Source organism: Cariama cristata, unplaced genomic scaffold, assembly GCF_000690535.1.
Source record: "Cariama cristata isolate BGI_N322 unplaced genomic scaffold, ASM69053v1 scaffold3143, whole genome shotgun sequence".
NCBI lineage: Eukaryota > Metazoa > Chordata > Aves > Cariamiformes > Cariamidae > Cariama > Cariama cristata.
This window is the reverse complement of record NW_009609959.1, coordinates 7271-28138: the sequence shown is the minus strand read 5'-3', so window position 1 is coordinate 28138 and position 20868 is coordinate 7271. Positions and strand designations below refer to the sequence as shown.

Here is a 20868-nt window from a genome sequence, read left to right as displayed (position 1 = left end):
AAGTGTTTTCTCTTTGCAGTCTGTAGCTTGCAGTAGCTGATTGCAGGCTAGTACTACTGTCTTTAGCCAGTTCGTTTGTGTTGATACTCTTGAGTCTGTGTTGGATTCTTTCTTTTCTTAGTCCTAATTTACACACATCTCCTTGGGAAAGTCTTCAGAACACTGTCTTAAAGTTCTTCATTTGTCTCTTTGATCAAATACAGAAATGGAATAAGAACTGTAATGTTAATAAGAACTATACCTTTTGTGAATTAGCAAACACAGAGCAGGATTGGTGTCAGCCCATCAGATCAGTAGCTTGTAATATAAAAGCCTTTTTTACATTTTCATTATGATCAGGAAATTAAAGTATAATATCCTTGGACATGTATAAACTTGTGCCAGGAAAAGATTAGTCAAAAATAATAATGTGCATATTGTTAGTTGTTGATCATAGAAAACAGACATGGTAATGTCAGTCTGAATTTACTAAAATGGAAGGACTTTCAGGAAGAAGTAGATAACGTCAGGAGGGAATCCCTACCACTCTCTGTTTCCAGTGTTTGAAAAGGATTTTCAGTGTTTCTTGACTTATGGTTGTAACGTTGTATTCAAGTGAGTGTTGTGTTGACTTGGTAAATCTGCCTGGTTGTAACTTTTTTTTTTCTTGTTTTTTCTACCCAGCTTCTGCAGCCCGATTGTCTTAGTAGTTGGAAACATTACATACAAAGACTGATTTGAGACTCCATTTAGCATTTCCCATATTATAATCTTCACTTTTTTCTTGTTACCTAAATTTCCATCCTGTCTTTAAAATCTGGACTACAGGAACCTCCTATTTATAATACTGTGTTTTGAAATTAAATACTTTGTTAATGTTCTTTCTTTTTCATCACATCAAAATACTTAAAGTACAGAACAACAATGATACAATGTGTGAATACAAAAAGTAGTTAATGAAAAAGATGTGGTTTCCAATTTGATGCAATTTATTTTTGTTATGCTGTAGGTCTGTCAAATGGTTTTGGAGATGGAAGTAAAGAGAGAACATTAGATGATACTCCAGGAAGAAAAGTTGAACCTCGTCGCCGCTGTGCATCAGAATCTAGTATTTCATCTAGCAACAGTCTTTTGTGTAATTCAAGGTAAAACTAAATCTGAAATATAAATTTGAGACTGAATATATCAGTTTTCTGTATTGCTTGTGACCCACATCGGAGGATTGCATAAATTTTAGGAAAAAAGAGTACTCTTCAGTTTTCTCAGTTGTGTGTCAAATCTGATACACCTTTCAGGATTGCTAGTATTCTTTTGTTGAATTCAGGTTATTACAGATCTGGGCAGTTGCACTTCATACTTGAATATGCTTCTTTTGCTCTGTATAGATACTGCACACACAAACGTGTATGTATCTTGTTTTAATTACCTTCCTAATCCTGAACGCTAAAAATGTGTGTGTTTATTTTGGTAAGGGGAGGAGAGAAGCATTTTCCAAAGCAGAGTCTTGTACACAGGGAAGGTAGATTCAGTAGCTGTGGAACTGTAGATTATCAGTCTGTGATTTGGATTACTGGCTACTTACTGCAGTGATGGCAGTACCTGTATATCAACTATTGACCTTCTCTTTGTGAAGTCTGTTCTTAAAGATAGGACTGTCAGAATTGTCACCTTTGCCACCATTGATAAATATTTCTCCATCACCAATGGTGCCCATCTTCCAAAAGCACACTAACCTGTGGGTGAAAGGTAGCTATCTCCAGTCCTGGGCTATGAGGATGGGGCATACAGGAGTATAGGGTAAATCTGTTAGAGGAAAAAAGAAGGCTTTATTCATGTGGTCACAATTGGTATTAAACTATTTAAGGGAATGGTGTTAATACGCTGGTGTCAAACAGGCTTTCAGAAACAAAGAGAGTTTAATATTGCATCTCAAGTGTGCTATATTGACGATTTGATCATAGGCTTTCAGAAACTAAGAGAATTTAATAAAACGTCTCTTGTGAATGTGATATGTTGAAGATTTGATCTAGAATAATTGCTGTTCAGATTCTATGATCTCTTTAAGTAAACTCAAGTGTGCAGAGAACAAATTTCCCAATTTGTGTATAGATATTCCACAATTGAAAGACTTGAATTTGTAGTGAGAAATGAAAGAGAAAATAATTGTGTTTCCTATGTAGTGGAACTGTTGGAGCAGAGGGAAGGTGTTTTCGTTCGGCCAGTATCCCCTGTAACACTGGAGACAAAGCAGCTTTTCTCATTTGTGTGTGTATAACCTGTACAGCAGTTGAGGTGCAGCTGCATACTGTTTGTCTTTTGCTGATAACCAGACAATTCTGTGCGTGAAAATAATCTGGGGTTTTGGCCTTTATGTTGTTGTTTGTGTTTGTTACATAAAATGTGTTAGAGCTTGCTGCTCTGATTTTACTGATGAATTTTAAATTCTTTTTCAAAGTCTTGATTTATAGTGAACAATGTTAATTATCAAATAATGGTTTTAATATTGATACTTTCGTAGTTTCAGCCTACCGAAGTGTGGTAAAGGTAAACCTGCACTTGTACGAAGACACACACTGGAAGACCGAAGTGAATTGATATCATGCATTGAAAATGGAAACTATGCCAAAGCAGCAAGAATTGCAGCTGGTAACTATAAATAATTGTATTCTTAATAATATTGTATAACTATAATTTTGTCCATCTATTTGACAGATTTTAGCATTCTTATTTTCACTGCTGAAATACATTAAGCATTCTGAAAGTGGTTTTGATAGCATTGCAGAAACTACTGGTTTCTGCTTTTGACTCTTTAAGGGCTTTGAAGAGAGAAGAATAGTACCTGATTTGGGGTTTTTTTGATGAATAGGTGATATTTAAAGTGATCAAGCTACTCTAGAAATACAAGCGAAACTTGGCATGAAGTACTATTTTTGGTTCTGTCAGTATTTTTCTTTCTTGGGCTTTTTGGTTTAGGGTTTACTCCTTATACACTGTTCTGCATAAATGTGTTGACAGACAGGTAAAACATGATCTGCTTTGATTCAGGAAAAATTTGAAAAGAAGTGGAAATTTCTAGGACTGCAGAGGATAGCAAGTTACCAAATTTTAGGGAAGTAACTGTGTTCTGTTGGTATGTTTTCCACGTGTTTCAATATTTTAATTGCATTACAATATTTAAGTAGGTCATCTCTTCCATAAGTAGAACTGTTTGTGTAGTGCAGTGCTCCCACGCTGAAGTTAGGCATCCACCTTGCAGTGGGTAGCAGGCCTGTCTTTAGTTTCTGACCTTACAACTCTTCTCCCCCTCATCCTACATGTTCTTTGTTCAGGACTCTTTCATGTCTTCCTAGTGCTTTTTATCTGACTCTTTATTTGCCCTAGTCTGTTCTTTCCTCCCCATATGATCAGTTTTGTTTTTCTTTCTTGCAGCCTGTTTTCTGCTGCTGCTTCATTACTCTCAGGTTTGGTATCTTTATTATCTGTATGGTAACCTCTTACACAGGACTTAACCTTTTCTGTTTGCTTTTCTTGCTCTGTTCTGGGTAATCTTACATTAAACACTTTCCACTTACAGTTCCTGTACCTGTTTTTTCAGAACTCTCCTTGATCTCCCTTAATTCTGTCTCTGTTCGCAAATACATTCTACAACTGCCTAAAAGGAGGAGCAAATTACATTTAACAGCATTATTTTATATATTACTATATATTCTATCTAATTTGAGGTCTTTTGGCTGCCTTGTGCATCCTGTTACCTCAGCAGATCAAGAGGAAGAAATAAGTAGGAGTGAAGTGGAAACTCCTGCTTGCGTTCTGTGCATAACTGGAATTTTACCATTATGTACTTTTATTAGTAAAATTCCACATTTTACAAAGAAACGTAAATAACAGGTTGTTCATTCTTGGCAAAATGTCTCAAACAGCCCTGTTTGACAGAGTATATATGCTTTAGAAACAAACACAATGCCTACAGTTACGCTCTCTTTAGGTCTAAGGAATATCTTGTTTCTGTTTACAGGATGCTGTCTCAGAACCTATGGTATGTTGTAATACTGCAGTTATGATGGGATGCAGTTTTGCATTGGTTAATAGATGTAATCATTGTAATGCACGCACTGAAATATGTTAATCCAAACACAAACAATGTTACAAGGGTGCTATTGAAATCACAAAGCCAAGTGTGCAAGTTAGGGCATGCTGTTTTCCATAGTACAGCTGCCACGTTCAGCATTTTTGACTTGTGAGACTGAGGTATGCTTTAGAACTAGGTCCACTCAGTCTACTGGACAAGTTAAGACTACTATGGAAAAATATGTTCTATATTGAAATAGGAAGATTATTGAGATTTAAATACAGAGGATGAATTCAGGTTTCAAAAGTGACTCAGAAGTCTGTCTAACTTTTGGGGCTTGGACTTGTAGACTTACTAGGGTTTTCTTGATTTTCAAATAGAATTATCTGTATGTAATAGCTTGTTGTCCTTGCTCAGCGAGAATACTGGAAGATGAATAGGCATGTGCCATGAGTGACTTTCATTAATAGCTGCTGTACACAGAGATGTGCTGAGGTTTGTAAGTCTTGGATTCCTTTATAAGGTCAGGAAGTTGCTGCGCCAAAGTGGTAATGTGTTCTTCTGCCTGTCCCTCCTGAACCTTGCCCAGTCCTTTTGCCTGCCTCCTCCTTGTTCCATGATCCAGGATTCTTATCTAGCTCTTCTATTCCCAGGTGCTCTCATGCTTTTTGTCCCAGTTTTCAATTCTTTGTCCCCATCTTTATCCAGCCAGTTGATCCACCTTGTCAGATTTTATTTTTTTTCTCCTCTCTCCTCAGTAAATCTTGGTGTCGGTATTCTTTCCAGCAGTGTCTAGATACTGTCTTTCCCTTCAGTCACATCAGAGGGCTCAGCAAGAATGGGCAGGGGACGGGTTGTAGGGGAACATTTTGCTGCATTTGACTTAAATAGCTTTCCCCTCTGCGTGGTCTTAATTTCAACAGGTAACACTGATGGCAGAGAGAACACTTTGTCCAGCCAAGAGTTAGACAGTAAAAGGAAAGTCTCAATTTGTCATTTGTGCTGAAGAATGATCCATCTACACTGTAGATACCGCAGCTACCTCTTGGTGGCAGTAGTTTTGGAGCTTAAATATGCTAAGTGTCAGTGGATGTGTCTGCAGATTTGGGTATTAAAATCAAAGTTTCCTCTATGTAATTGAAACAAACGAAAACCAAACAAAAAAAAACCAAACAAGCAAAAACCCCAGAACAATATAACACTCTCCACTATTAATCTGAACATCTTTCAGTAAAATAGAGTTTCCTTTTTGTGTCTGAAGTTTCTGGTTTCAGAGAAAGTTGTCCTATGAAGAGCACACATTGCTTACTGAAAGCTATACAGATACTGGATTTGAAGTTCTTAGCTTTGTTTTCGAAGACAGAAGTGCCTTAAAGTTTTGAGGTTTGTGGTGCTAGCACCTAATGGGTGTTTCGCTCAACTTCGCACAAAAAATCAAACACATTGACTCCGTTATGAGAATGATACTGAAAAAAACACTAGTTATTTTGAAAATACTGTAAGACGAAAAAATCTGTAAGGGGAGGAAAAGTATAATGAGACCTCCTTATCTCTACCCTAAACTATGTAGGATCTTAAATCTGGTTTGTATTATTTTGGTACTGTTGGTTTTCAGCTAGTGGGATTTAGCAGTACATTGTCCTGGCTGCTAACTTAAATTCATTGTCTCTCATAACTTGAGGAAATAAAGGTGGTTTTATGTTCTAAAAGAAAAGTAGTAACTGTATGTGCTAGTGTAATAACTCCCTATCACTGCATGGAATAAATTCTGACTAGGAAAAATTCTGAGACTCTTCTCTACTGACTCTACACCTGAGAAGTCTCTGAGGGAATCTCACTGCATGCATCCTGTCAGATTGTGTATGACCTTCTACTCAGCATTAAAATACCTTTTTCTTTGTTTCTTATCAACTCTACAGCTGAGAATAATGGAGATTTCTTTTCTGTCTTGTTAGCTGCCCTGAAGAAGAGGGCTTGTGCTGTTCTTATGTACCAGTTACAGTTCTACATATACATATATGTTTTTCAAAATAGTCTGTGTATGAAGGATACGTTAATGTAAACCTTCATGACTCTAACTGGTGTGTGAATACTTAACATAGTGGTACTAATAGAGCAGAGAAATAAAGAAGTTGTCTAAATTGCTTTTTCTATTGTGTTAGCAATTGCTCTGATTGTTCTATTCTGAGATAGTACCAAAACAGTTCATCTGGATTTAACATGTCTTTCCATAATATCCGGTATTTTATGTATTCAGCTATACTCTTAGAAGTATAAGAATGGCTATATTTATTATATTTGTGTGTATTATATGTTTATAAATATGAAGAATGTTATTATGTCTTTTAATGAGAAAGTGAAGAATGTCCTAGTGTTACCTCTCTAAAATATACAGAAATGAACAAATAAATAAACTACTAAATAGATTTAGTAACTGATTTTCCAAGGTTAGTAAGAAATAGTATAAATAAGACAAATTATTTTCATGTTTTTTGGTAATGGAATCCACTAATTAAAGATCTTCTCTGTAAAGCCTGCTGGGATTGATGGCAAAGATCCTTGTTTTCTTTAAGAGACTTTTCTTAAAGACACTGGAAAAACTGCATTTCTTTCTGTTTCTCTTATGATACCCAGACCTATAATAGAACCTGTAACAACTTTTAGCTTCAAAAATGTCTAATATCTTTGTTATGATGTGGTGGCAAATTATTATGAACTACTGCATTTTGATAGCTGATGTTACATAGTTGTGAATCTCTAAACTTAGACTTCTCAATGAAGTATTTTCTTGAAATAATGGTACCATTATGGATTAAAAATAAATTATAATTGAATGAATTAGCCTATGGCTGAAATTGACCATGTCTCTGCATGTTTGATTGTGGAGAATGATTGCTTTTTTTTTTGTGTGATCACCTTAAACACTTTTTCCTTGCTATTTCTACTCTGACAAGGTCTGAAACCAGTTTTTTTCCCGTACTTTTCTGTGATGTTGAGATAGAACACATATCTACATGCCACATTTCATTATCAATAACCATTGCCCATTTTAAATGGGAGCAGATTGGAAAGAATTAGGAATAAATTGTATTTTGGCAAGTAGAGAGCTGCTTCTACCAAGTATTGCCTTACTGCTAAAAAAAAATGACTGCAGCCTCTAAACTGTGTTTTGGTACCATGTTTCCCCATACAAGAAGTGTTGCCTCATCTTTAAAGCTTGTGAACTTTCATTACCTTCTTCCTACTTTTTCTACCCCTAGTTCCATCTTGAGGGAATAATTCACTGTCTTCTGCCCAGTCTCTTGACTGTATCCCTGTGTGTCTAGGGGGCTAGTTGCATTTCAGTTGACTGAAAGGTTTACACCTGTATCATGATTCAATCCAGTGGTGAGCAACAGAGAAGAATTCTGGTAGAAGTGAACAATAACATAAACTCAGTTTTTTGTTATGCTGAGAAGGAAGAAACCACTGTTGCAGCTGCTTCCTTGAACGCTGTTGGTCCTTTTGAACTTTGTTGCAGGAAAGGGCTGGGCAGAGAGACCAAGAGGGCTGATTAAAAACAAACAAATTAAAATGCAGGTTAGAACTTATGCATAAGAACAGAAAGGTATACCTGACAAGCATTGTAAGTTATCACGTGCTAATCCTACTATGGATATCCAACACTTTGTAGACATACCATGCAGCTCACATCTTCAATACCATCACCTATTTGACAGAATTGTCGTCTCGTCATAGTTTCAAAAGAAACCGGTTATTTGGAGTACCATAATTTTATGTTTTCTTTTCAGCTTTTTCAGAGGGAAAGGATTATTAGAATTTGGCAAACAGTTGCTTTCTGAGAATTAAGGTGTTTAAGATACGCTGTTTCTAGAAATGTCTAGAACTTGTTCTTTATCTGTAGGCTTGGATTAAAGTACTAGTATCGTTTAAAGAGCTGTTACGAATGTTACCTGCTTTTTATTGGTATGTGCATGAAAGGTTGTATTGGTATTTGGATTCCAGTGATCATGAGGAAACAAAGAACTGCAGAAGATTTGTCTGAGGTTTCATTCTTTAACACTTTAACTTTTATATTTAATTATTATTTCTTCTTAGAAGTTGGGCATAGCAGTATGTGGATTTCAACTGATGCTGCAACATCTGTTCTTGAGCCTCTGAAAGTGGTATGGGCCAAATGCAGTGGATATCCCTCTTACCCAGCTCTGGTAAGTACACAGCTTCCCATTAGTGCACTAGTGATACTGTTTCTGGTCTGAAAACATTAGTGCGTGAACTTAAGGTAATTGATAAATTCCCGTTCGGGTTGAATAAGGGTGGATTATTCTGCACTCTTTACCATGCATCCAGTTTGTAAAATTATTGCAATATCCCGTGTTAAGTCAATCTCTACTATGCTACCCATGTTTTGAGATGTGCAATACTTGTTGTCGTGGTTTAACTCCAGCTGACAACTAGGCAGCACACAGCTGCTCACTCACTTCCCCTGATGAGATGGGGGAGAGAATCGGTCACTCACTGCCCCAGGGTGGGATGGGTGAAAGTGAGGAAACTCGTGGGTTGAGATAAAGACAATTTAATAGGTAAAGCAAAAACTGCACCCACAAGCAAAGCAAAATTCATTCACCACTTTGCATGGGCAGGCAGGTGTTCAGGCATCTCCAGGAATGCAGGGCTCCATCACACGTAATGGTTACCTGGGAAGACAAATGCCATCACTCCAAACGTGTCCCCCCCTTTCTTCTTCTTCCCCTAGCTTTACATGCTGAGCGTGACGTCATATGGTATGGGATATCCCTTGGGTCAGTTGAGGTCAGCTGTCCCGCCTGTGTTCCCTCCCAACTCCTTGTGCACCTCCAGCCTCCTTGCTGGTGGGGTGGGATAAGAGGCAGAAAAGGCCTTGACTCTGTGTAAGCCCTGCTCAACAATAATGAAAACATCCTTCTGTTATCAACACTGTTTCCAGCACAAATCCAAAACATAGTCCCATACTAGCTACTATGAAGAAAATTAACTACCCCAGCCAAAACCAGCACAACTGTCTCAGTAGTCTTTGTTTCTGCAATATATATTATTGTTTGAAGGAACAACTGAGTAAGCATTTGACAGACATCTTGTTAGTGTTGGAACTGTGAGATATTTTCTGCTGCAAAAGAAGTATAAAAATACTCTGATGCTGCAGTTCATTAAAGAAGCAAAAAACTTGGTTGAGTCGGAATAAATCGAATGATTGTATCCAGTTGTGAATGATGTACTGGGAGCTTAAAGCTGTTGTGCCCATGTTATTTTAGGAGAAATACACACAGTTCTACTTAAAGCTTGCAGAGAAAATGTTGATAAAATGTTGGCTTCTGGCATTTGAGGTTATAGAAACAGTTCATACACTATGGCTTGATTTATATAATAGACTGGACAATAATGATTTTTAATATATATGTGCTGGGAGCATCAGGAAATGTAAGCATACAGAGTTGATAATGCTGTGATCTGCCTACAAAGGAGTTTTTCCATCAGCCTGATTAGTTTAATGTTGGCAGCATCTTCCCCCCTCCGCCAGCCTTTGTTTAGAAAGAATTTGTGACTTGTAACGGCATGTTTTACTGGAAACTGAGGCATTAAATTGGGTATGCAAGATATTTGAAAGTGACTTCTGATTCCTTTTTTTCTATTTGGGTTATTTTGTTTATTTAGAGGCTTTTTTTGCTCCAGATTTTGAGTGTGGGGCTTGTATTTTGCAGAAACAAATATTTATACCTTAACATAGATTGTTCTTTCTGAAATTCAAAACCCAAAATTGGAGGTCAGTTATGGCTTTTAGAAATCCTGGTTCAACTTTCGCATTCTGAAACCTGCTTGTCAGTCTGCAGAGTTGTACTAAGAGAAATTCAGTTTTGACTTTAAGAATGAAGTGGTACGGGGGAAAAATGGTCTAGAGGTAGGGGTGTTTTTTCTGTTAAATCTAACCCTGTGCCTCCACTATGCCTATTCAGCTTATGTCAAGAAGTTATGTAAGTGTTTAACACAAAGCCAGTTTATATACAGTGGCTGTTTAGTTTATGATTCTTTTCCCATTAACTTTATTTGTAATACCTCCTTAAAATAAATGATGTAGTTTTAAAAACTAGAAACTGTCCTTTCTTCTCTTTTATAGATTATTGACCCTAAGATGCCTCGTGTTGCTGGCCATCACAACGGTGTTACTATACCAGTGCCACCTCTGGATGTCCTGAAAATTGGAGAACAAATGCAGACCAAATCAGATGAGAAACTATTCTTAGTACTATTTTTTGACAATAAAAGAAGTTGGTATGTTATTGAAATGTATTGTTTGATGCAGTGACTTAAAATTCTAAAAGCCTATACCTTTAGTCTAAAAAAAAAAATTGAAATATTATCTTTCCATGGATATCTTTCTTATGGAAGTATGAACTGTAATGTTAAAATTTCATATTTGAGTCTATTTTTGGACTGAGGCATATTATCACTGAAAGACCTTTTTATGGTCAGTTTGGAAGAAAATAACTTAAGTCATTAAATAGTCTTTTGGTTTGATTTACAAGCTGATTTAATTTATTGACCTGATAAAATTGTTTCTTTAGCTAAACAGATTTTTTTTTTTTTTAAAAAAGGTCTTTACTGTTTATCTTTGTCAGCCTTCATCATTGCTTTCCGAATGACAACACTTCCCCTCTGCCCTCAGTCTGCTCAAGTGCATTTTCTTTACATTTTTAACCTGTCTAGTTAAATGCTTTATTAACACTCTCATTTGAAGTTCTTAGCCCTTTCTGAATTTTTTCATGAAACTTTCCCTTTTTCTGTTTCTTTCAGTGTCAGCAATATGCTCTGTGGAGCCTGAAGGGATAATTCACACAATAAAACATTCTCTTCCCCCTTCCATTAGGTCTTTTTTGGTTGAGTGGTTTTTTTTGCCAGATAAGGAAGCTTTTCATTCACCTCTCTTTCTTCCTTTCATCAAACTATATATTTCTTTCCTGTGGTGTTCTTAATCCCTCTGCTCTCCGGGTTTCCCTGCAGGTGAAGCTAGCTTTAAATGTTTTTTCTATCTCAATTTTACTCTTGAATTTGCTTGCACTTTCAGATACCATTTTCCTCTTTAGCTCATTATATGTGGTGTCTGGAAATGCTCCATTCTTCTGACTCTCTCTGTCCCAGTACACTATCACCTAAATAACTTCTTGCCTAAATTAGAACTGATGTTTGCTTTTCTGTCCCCATAGATCCTTTGGCATAATCATGATCCTTTGGCATAATCACGATTCTTTGGCTTGCTCTGTCTGTTCTTAAATTCTTTCCTTGATTCATTGGTAATTCTTCATGATCCATCTTTGTTCCTTTGCACAGGATTTCATGAGGTCCTGCCTCTGTTCATGGAGAACGTCCAAATTTAAACATACTCAGTATTCTGTTTCTCATTTTTCTCTTATTGGTATCACAAGTGTAATGCATGCTCTCCCTAGCCGCTTTCTTAGTAACTGCTGTGATTGCTTCTTGATCTTGGGAGTCCTCTCCAGCTTAAACCTTCTTGATGCGTCGCCATATGCAGGTGGTCCTAAATCTTGCAAATAGTATGCAAAGCTGTCTCTAATGGATACTCTGCGTAGATGGACAGGAAAGGCTATAAACACTTTTCCAACCCCTTTCCCCTCCTCCCCTCTCACCCCACACCCCCACCTATTTTTGGTAGTAGTTCTTTTATGCTGATTTCTTTGTCCGTTTTGGCACTCATCGCTCATAACTCACTTTTGTCTCTTGAACTCCTGCGTATGATTTTCATTCACTTGCAGGGTATATGTCATCTTCAGTCCGTGATACCAGCTTCTATCACCTACAGATTACCTTTTCAAATAGTCATACTTGTTTCTTCTCCATTGCCGCTTGCATGTGGATGACTTGGCAAGGTTTCTGTTGAAAATCTCTTCTTAAAACTTCCCTCTAATCTGTAGTAAAACTGATAATGGTTAGACTGCTGCTTGTTGTGCTGCTGTTACTGTCCTTTACTGTTGTATCCTTGTACTGACTCTTTACATTTTTTGGTTTCAGTGTATGTGCTCAGTGCACTAGCGTTTAGAGTGCTTTAATATTTCAAGAGGCATTTTATTCAGTTTAAAAAAAATCTTTGAATAAAATGTTTTATATCAGACTTTACTGTCTGATTTGCAGTTGGTTCGGCTCCAAATGGCCTCTCAAACTGAAGTTTTTAAACAGAAGCATTTGCAGGCTTGGGATTGCAGACTACAGTAACATACTTTAATGAATATCTATTAGTTTACCTAATTTTCATGTTCCTTAATACCTGTAAATTAAGAAAACAGGATTAAGATAAACTGTTAAGGAAACTGTTATGCTTTTTAATTAAATACTTAGAATGTTTTTCCTTTAACTAGAAGAATGGGTTGTAGAGCTTTTTTCTTTATCACTCTATGCCCAGCAATTAATGATATTCACAGAGCTTAAAACAGAAAAGTACTCTGAATACTGAGTTACTGGATTTCATACTGCAGGGTAAAAGCATACTGAGCAGAACTTCCTTGACAGTTTGGCTTTCCCCACAAAGACCAAATTGAGATGTCTTAAATGAAAGGCAAAAATTCATCATCTGCAAATTCCCGGTAACAATGGAAATGAAAAAATGAAGGGAAACGATACTGTGTCAAGTGAATCTTGAGCCACGTTCATTGTTAGTTGCTGCTGCCTGTTCTTAAACTAAAGTGCATCAGTATTTCATGCTGTTATTTTTCAGTTGATACTTAATATCAGTCATTAAATAAGTATCATTCAATTGGAATGTATTCTTTGTGGAAGAGGCTTTCTTAATATTTCATGTTCTTAAAATATTTAATGCAAGTAAGTACTATCTTTAAGGAATTTTACCACTTTATAGGTGGTAAAGCTGATCTGCTATATGAGAAACACAGTATAGCAGCCCTGACATTTGTCGAAAAACTTCTTGATTTTATGCTATATTTAACGTACTTATTTACTCTTTCTTACAGGCAGTGGCTTCCCAAATCCAAAATGGTTCCCCTTGGGATAGATGAGACCATAGACAAGTTAAAAATGATGGAAGGACGTAACTCAAGCATACGAAAAGCAGTAAGAATTGCTTTTGATCGTGCTATGAATCATCTGAGTAGAGTCCATGGAGAACCAGTCAGTGACTTCAGTGATATTGACTAACAGAGATTCTACCAAGGCATGAAAAATACCACACAGACTTGAACTCTACTAATGAACCTCTTTGTCTAAAAGAATGTATTGAAGATACAACCCCTTAATTGTTGATTCAGTGGCTGAGTTCTGCAAACTTGAAATAGTCGAGCAGTTCTTCTAAATCACCATTGCCATATTGATTAATGATTTTCTCGTGTTGTAGTTTGGAGGATTTTCCACTAAACCTGTTAAAATGTCTTGTTCATAGTGTTCATAATTGTACATAAATGTATATTCAACACTTAACTTATTCTGATTTTAGAAGTAGCTCTTTAATTCCTTTTATAATTTTGCTGGGGAGGGAGTTGTTTTTTGTTTCCATGCTTTTTACTTTTCTTTCTTTCTTTTCTGAGGTTAAGTTACCTAAGCACCATCTTCCAGCTTAAGGTGTTTAGTGGATCTTAAAGCCTAATATCAAAATGGCATCAAATATATGTTTGCCTAAATCATATACAATATGGTGCTGCTTGTATCATTTCTTCCTTGGTCTGTAGCTTCTGAAAAAGACTTCTGAATGTTTGTGTAAATCGTTGCTCTTTGCACAAAGTACCACATATTTAAGATTGATGTAAATTTACAATTACAAATATGTATTTTAAGAAAGGAAGTTGCATTATTTTGGAGGGTACTTTGTGAGAAAGACATCAAGAAAAAAATTATACTATGTACATCACTTGCAAATCACCAAAAACACTCCATTGTTGCCCAAAATAACTTAAGATTGTTTTTGTTTTAAACAAACCTGGCTTAAAGCCTACAAGCACATTATTTCTTTCAAAACCATATCCCATTTATCTCCCATTGATTTAATTTTGTTGATATGTGTGCCTCCCTGTGTTTTATTTATTGTAGAAAATGTATTAATTTGCTTTATAATGAAAAATAAAATTGACAAATATATTGATATGCATTTTTATACAGGCACATGAGAAGACAACTTGCTTTGGGAGAAAAATGTATTGGAAATTGTATAAAATAACTTGATGGTTTGTGTGTAATTTGATTTTTTTGGTAACTTGTAATCTTTTGTTTCCAATGAGGGGATTTATGTAACTTTTAATTTAGAACACTTTGGTAGCAATAGAAACTTTGGATACATTTTTGTATGGTACATGTGATGTATATAGAATTAGTACTTTATTTTTATTTTTAAGAAGTAAAGCATTATGTTTGGGCAGGGGGAAGAAGGAGGGTGGGTTTCCAGAACTGCATTTTTATATTAAAAAGAAAAAAAAATAAAGTCAAGATATTGATTGTTGTAGCTACTTTATTCCTACCTTCACTGAAATACTGAATTTGTAACAATGAAAATGGCAAGGTATGTTTGCAATGTGATTTATAATGACTCCATTATTTATAAATGCACTGTGTTTGAACTCTTTTGCAGTGGTATCTTAAATACTGTACCAAGTTATATAATACAAAACACCAAATAATGCATATGAATGCACGAAGTATTTATGCCCAGCTTTTTTATAAAGGATTAGCAAATACAGCAAAACCAATACTTTTAAAATCTTTTTTTAAAACTTCATTGAATAGCATACTTCATTGTTAAACCTGCTTGAATCTTTATTTTAAAGGGACAATTACTTTTTAAATAGTTTTTAATGTTTTTATTCTCTATTGTTTGTAATACCCCCTTAGAAGCTTGAAATAAAATTTCTTTCTCAACTGTTAATTTTGTCCTGAATTTAGCCCCTGAGATTTTGCTGTACAGCCCAATTTCTTACTCCATGACTGAGCTGTTACAGAGGCGCTAGTTCAAGAACCTGATGGTTTTTCTTGCTGTGGCTTGCAGCATCATCCTTACTGAGCCCGCTGCATGGTAGGTATTCTAGCTAGCTGCACTAGCCGAGACTGGTTGCCTGTAGTGGATGCTAATAGTTTCAGAGATGAGTTGGATAAATTTCACAAATGATCAAGCAAATAGTTTTGTTGGTCTTTATAGTAGACACAGCTTTAGGGGGAGTAGGGATGGCAGGTATCCTGTTAAGGACCGTCATTGAGGTATGCTGCTGTGATAGATACAACAGCCACATCAGGTGGAAAAATAAAATGAAAATTTGGTTGTTTGCCTTAAATAGAACTTCAGTGTAATGACTTCAAGAATCTGCCATATAACCATCGTTGAAGGGAATGGAGCTTAATTTGTGCAGTATTGAGACACTAGAGCCACTTCTTGTCTGTTAGGAATGCCTGTTAAGAGTCTTCAAAAAAAATAGCCTGCATCAGATTTTTTCAGACTTGTTCCACCAAATATACTCAAATTTGGTGTGTGTGAAACTGGATAATGATTCACAGCCTTATTCTAGCAAGAAGACGAAATGTTTTTTTTGATCTGTCAGAACTTGGAAAGCTGAAATTGCAGTTACAATAGGAGTTGGAAGATGACAATTTGGTATTTGTATGATAAGAATTTTAATATCTGTAAAGTTAAAAAAAACTTACACATACAGTTGCAAAATGATTCATTAGAAGGCTTCCCAAGTTCTCAACTGCTTCTGAAGGTAGTGACATGGTGGTGGTGGGGGGGGGGGAATAGGGAAGAACTTTTTTGAAAACAGAAGCGGAGCATTAGTTTCATTATTCTGTAACGAATTGTTTAATCACGTCTTCAGTGAAAGCTTTAGTTTGAATTTTGCCTAGACTTCCAAGTTTCATTTTCTGGCTTTTATCTTCAGAGACAGCTCTGTCAGTTCTCGGAGAAGGTAAATTTGCTGCCTTGATCTTACAGGTGTCTGTATGCAATTAAGAGAATTCTGAGCTGTTAAACTACTGATTAAAAGAAGCCTGTTAAGCATCCTAATGAACCACACTGCATATTCTTTTGATGAAACTGGCATGAAAGGCTAGGTTGTTTTTCTGTTGTATATTTGATGGGAACTGTCCCAGGAAACCCTCCCAGATACTGTCTGAGGGGAGGCTGCGGCTGTTACCATACTCTCATGCCGAAGTCAAGTTATCATCCAGTGGCTCTTCAGATTGGGTTAAAGTCTCAGACTTGTCAGTCTTCAGTGTGACTTGTGGTTTTTTACAGGATTTCATACCTATTTAGGAAAGGATGTCCAAGCTCCAAAACCACTTATTTCCAAATTCTAGGGCCTAACCAGGTACAGTAGTCAGATGAATACGTGCATATCAGAATGTGCCTCAGTATATTTTAGACCAAGGTCTTCTAGGACACCATTAATAACTGTGACATAGAGTGGAAATCAGTGTTCTAGTGGAGAAAAAAAAAGAGAATGCCACATTGTATCTTACTGATGTCTTGGGGAGCGTTACAGCAGTAAATACAGGGTGTAGATTTGCATATTCACTACTCTGTTCTGGTATGATCATTTCCTGCAAATAAAGTGTAACAGACCCAGATCAGAAGCTGAAACTAAGTTAAAATTTGTCTTCTCTTGTACTAAAATGTGAGAAATCATGTTATAAATGTTTAGGGGAAAAATATGGCTAGAGAATGATTTTTTTTAAAAAAAACAATTTGTCACGAAACTGGTTTTTTTGAATGTTTGTGATTTTGTATTTTTTACACTAGAGGGAGCAATACGCACAGACCACCAACATTCACAAAATAGGTACTGAATATTTTCTTTTCAAAATGCTTCTATTAAAGCTCTTTGCTGGTAAACAGGTTTTTCTACTTCTAGTATTTGTAGTCCGTCAAAAGTAACTTTCTCTGATCTTGCTGCAAGTGGACTGTTTAGGGAATGCTTATTTTTAACTGTAGAGCTCGTACATAGAACAACAACTCCGGATTTTCTGGCTCTCTTACTTTGTGTCCAATTGCTAGTGACAAGCAAGTTACTTTTTACACTGTTTTATTTAGCTGTTGATTTTCTTTTCACAGGTGTACTGCTGCAGGTGCATTCTATAGTGTTAGAAAATGACTCGGAGCTGCTTGCTGCTAGTAATGCAGTGCAAGTCAAACACGCAGCAATTATCAATGAAAATGCTGAAGTTTGAAGGTGAAGGTTGGAGATGACACAATTGCTCTGTCCTGCAGGCTGGTGAAGAAAGAGCCTTTCAAGGATATGCACAAGGGAATTCAATAAACTGAGCTCTGATGTGTGATCGTATGGGTAAAGGTCGTTATCTACATAAGGAAAACACTCCCCCCCCACCCCCCACCACCCCCCCCTAAGTCTATAACACAAATACAGAAGTGAAATGTAAATGGAGGAAACATTTACTGCCCACATTCTACTGAACACCTTTGGGTTAGCTTGGTTACATTTTTTGTATACATCATTTTGGTTATTATGGCTTGCCTATTTTATCAATTCTTCCTTGAAAGTATGTCCTCTAAAACTTCTCTTACAAGGTAGAGAAAGAGTAAATTCAAACTAATGAAAGTTTGAAAGTACTCTTTTGGAATAGCATGAAATTTATAAATAAGTTTTTTAAAAAAATTTTTTTGGAAATTGGTATTTGATGGGAGGGGGTGGTAAATTTATTTTTTCTGCCTACTTAATTCAGCTTTCTTTTATTGTCTATGCACAGAAATTGCTATCAACTCTGCCAGTTAAGGAGGAAAATGCAAGATCTCAGAAGCTGTAGTTTAAAGTTATTTAAGATCCATTTAAATTGTTTTTGTAGTGTTAAAAGTCTAATACTGCAGAGACCCCATTCTATCTTCTGCTAATACTATATGGAGAGAGGGTACAGAATAAGGAATGTTTTTTTAATTTTATTTAAATGTAGCTATTTAAAATTTTGAAATTAATCCCAGTGATATCCCATATCTTAGAAAACAGTCCTCTGCTCAAACCACTGCTTTACTACCCTTGTTGGTTGGTTTCACAGTTCGTTCAAGCTCAGCTCGTTTTTTGTTCATGTGTTTTGACATCTTCACTGCAATGAGTCAGCACTGTCAGCAAACCAGGGAAGTCTCAGCTTTCTGGGCTAACGTCTGGGTGTACAAAGACGTCTGGGGTAATGTGAATAGTTTGCACGTCCAATTTTTGATTGCTTCTCTTTATATACTGAGCCTAAGTATTGATACTGTTTTTCCTGTGTTGGCCATTAATCTGCATTTTAGCACTCTTTTGGTCTTGCCTAAGCTGTCTGGAGCCATTTTGCACTGTGAAGGGCTTCACTTTGCGAACCCTGGGGAGCTCTAACTGTTCACCTTCCCTGGCAACAGCCCCAGGTAACAAAGATTAGTTTTAGCCTAAGAAGATGGATTAGGAGACCTCATATGTCTTCCTCATCTATGTTCTATTGTCATGTCCTTCACTCCTATGTACTTGGCTCTATGAGGATGGGAATTTGCACATTCTTACAGCATAAAACAAAAGAGAAAAACCTTATCTAAATACATGGAAAATAGGAGGACAAAGGAAAATCTATGTCTGTCATTTTAATGGGAAAACAGTTTCTAACAGATGATGCAAAGATGATGAAGGATGGGAGTTGTTTTGATTGATTTCTTTGCTTCATTCTTCACAGAGAGCTGTTTTGAGATTATGACAGTTCATTTTTTCATACTCCTTGTTAAAAAGAAGTTGATAATATCTTCCTTATCTAATTGTTCTTTGGGACTGTAGGAGCTTGATGTTCATGCTCAAGTAAATGGAGAAGTACAGGAAGAACATTAGCAATTTTTGTCAATAATCAATGAGGAAGTATAGGAAAAACATTAGCAATTGTAATCATGAACTCATGAAGGACTTCGGGACTTTCTAAAGAACTGGAGATATGCTAAAGTGGTGTTTCTGTTTAAAAAGGATTTGGAGAATAGTCCACCAGTCTTGCTAAAGATGAAGCCACTGCAAGGACATGGTGAAAGAAGCAATGGTGACTGGATTTTAGGTGGAAGGTAATAGCTGAGAGGTGGGCAGAGAGCAGGCAATGGTATTTTCCTATTTTCTTACTTAGATACAAATGGTGGGGATTTATAAGCAGTTAAAGGTTACGGAGAACTTAATTTTTAGTTAATTTCAAAATATTTATTACTTGGGTAGGATGGAGTAACAGTCCTAATAGTGGACAGAAGGGGAAGTAACAGTTAGAATTACTTTTGACCTCACCAATAGTTTTAAAGTTCTTCATTGTGCTTTCATTGGCAAACAAGAAAAATATCAACTAGAACAAACAGGTTTTTGAAAAACTGAAGCAGTTCACAACGTAATTGTCAATGATGTGATGTGAAACTGGGGGAACGTTTCCAATAGTCTGCCTTTTAGATCTGTGCATTAGTGAATACTATTTAACATTTTAATGCTAAATAGCACTGCAAAGCTCTTAAATACTAGTCTAGATATTTTTTTTTTTGTATCTACATCTGTGTTTTGAATGAACTTTTATTTTGCTTTGGCTCATACTTTGCTTCCTATTTGGTGTGACTTTTCTATCTGTGATACGGACATCCCAGAATTAAGTTCTTTACAGACTGACATGTAGACTTCACTGAACTAGACATAAAATATGGTGCTTGAATACCAGTAGGGTTTTTTTTCCTCCAGCACAGGGGAAACTTGGGATTAAAGAGATATTATTTGTCCAAACCAGGACAAGACGATGTATTTGGGCAGTAGTTCCTTTAGAAAGTAAAGACCTGTAATAAAAATGTCTTTTTTTTTTTTTTTTTTTTTTTTTTCCCCCCTTCCAGTGGAAACACTTGTCTGTGTGCAAGGAAAATTACTCTTAGAAGATAAACAGAAAGTAAGTAAAACTAAGGTCAGGTTATACATGAACTTAACCAGCAATCTAAATTTTATGCCTTTTCTATAACTTCCATATTTATGATGCTGCAACTGAGTAGTTGTTAATTTATATATTTTAGAAGAGAACTGAAATTGAAGTTATTCCTCTGCACTTCTGCCAGGTGATGGTTATGGGGAGAATGTATACAAGATGCCAGTAAGATGCTGATGAAGCACGAAGATCAATTTTTCAGATCAACTTCACCAAATATTTTGAACCAAGCTAATCTAATCTGCTGCATAATTGTCTGCTGCTTTCCACAGATGTTTATTTTTTTCAGAAATGTCTAACACGGTACTTGTCAGCAGGTGTTTCCAGCTGAGAAAAATATGGAGCTTGGTTGCATTGTTGATTACATTAGAAAATAGTCCTAACTTTTAATTAAAACATTACTCTAAAAAGGGCTTTCAGCAGTGTATAAAAAAGCCTTTCTGTAGTGTCTGATGGGAAGAAGAAATTGCGTGTACATTTTGTGTTGTATTGTAGAAACTCACAAATTCATACTTTTTTCCTAAGTTTCCATTCCTCCCTTTTCAATCAAAAATCTTTAAACCACCTTTATAAGATCTCTTAAAATTCCTGTGTTTATCCTGAATGAAATTTATTATTAGTTATTTGTTTTTAATATTTCAACTGCCATAAAAATGTTGAGGTGTATGTAAGTAAATTAGAGTCCTAGTAGGTCTTTAATAGGTAATGAAACGTTTATAATCTTTGGTACTAAGTAGGCTCAAGCAGCCCTGTGCATGGCTTCCGGTAGACAATAGATTTCACCCAAGTTCTTTCGTGATTGTTTTGGGGAAGAGAGTAATACTTTTGTCCAAGAGAATGCGTACAGGCATCTCTTAAGTGAATCCATCCCAGACTTCTTCATT

At 36.1% G+C, this 20868-nt stretch overlaps 1 protein-coding gene across 1 annotated transcript in view; it reads left to right on the top strand.

The window, feature by feature from the left end:
* Positions 1-14972, top strand: part of BRD1 (bromodomain containing 1) — a 59908-nt gene extending 44936 nt beyond the window's left edge. Inside the window, 5 exon segments of the mRNA XM_009697695.1 lie at positions 989-1124; positions 2498-2625; positions 8147-8256; positions 10200-10354; positions 13063-14972. Coding sequence (XP_009695997.1) covers positions 989-1124; positions 2498-2625; positions 8147-8256; positions 10200-10354; positions 13063-13246 — 713 coding nt within the window. The 3' untranslated portion in view covers positions 13247-14972.
* The last annotated feature ends 5896 nt before the right edge of the window (positions 14973-20868 follow it).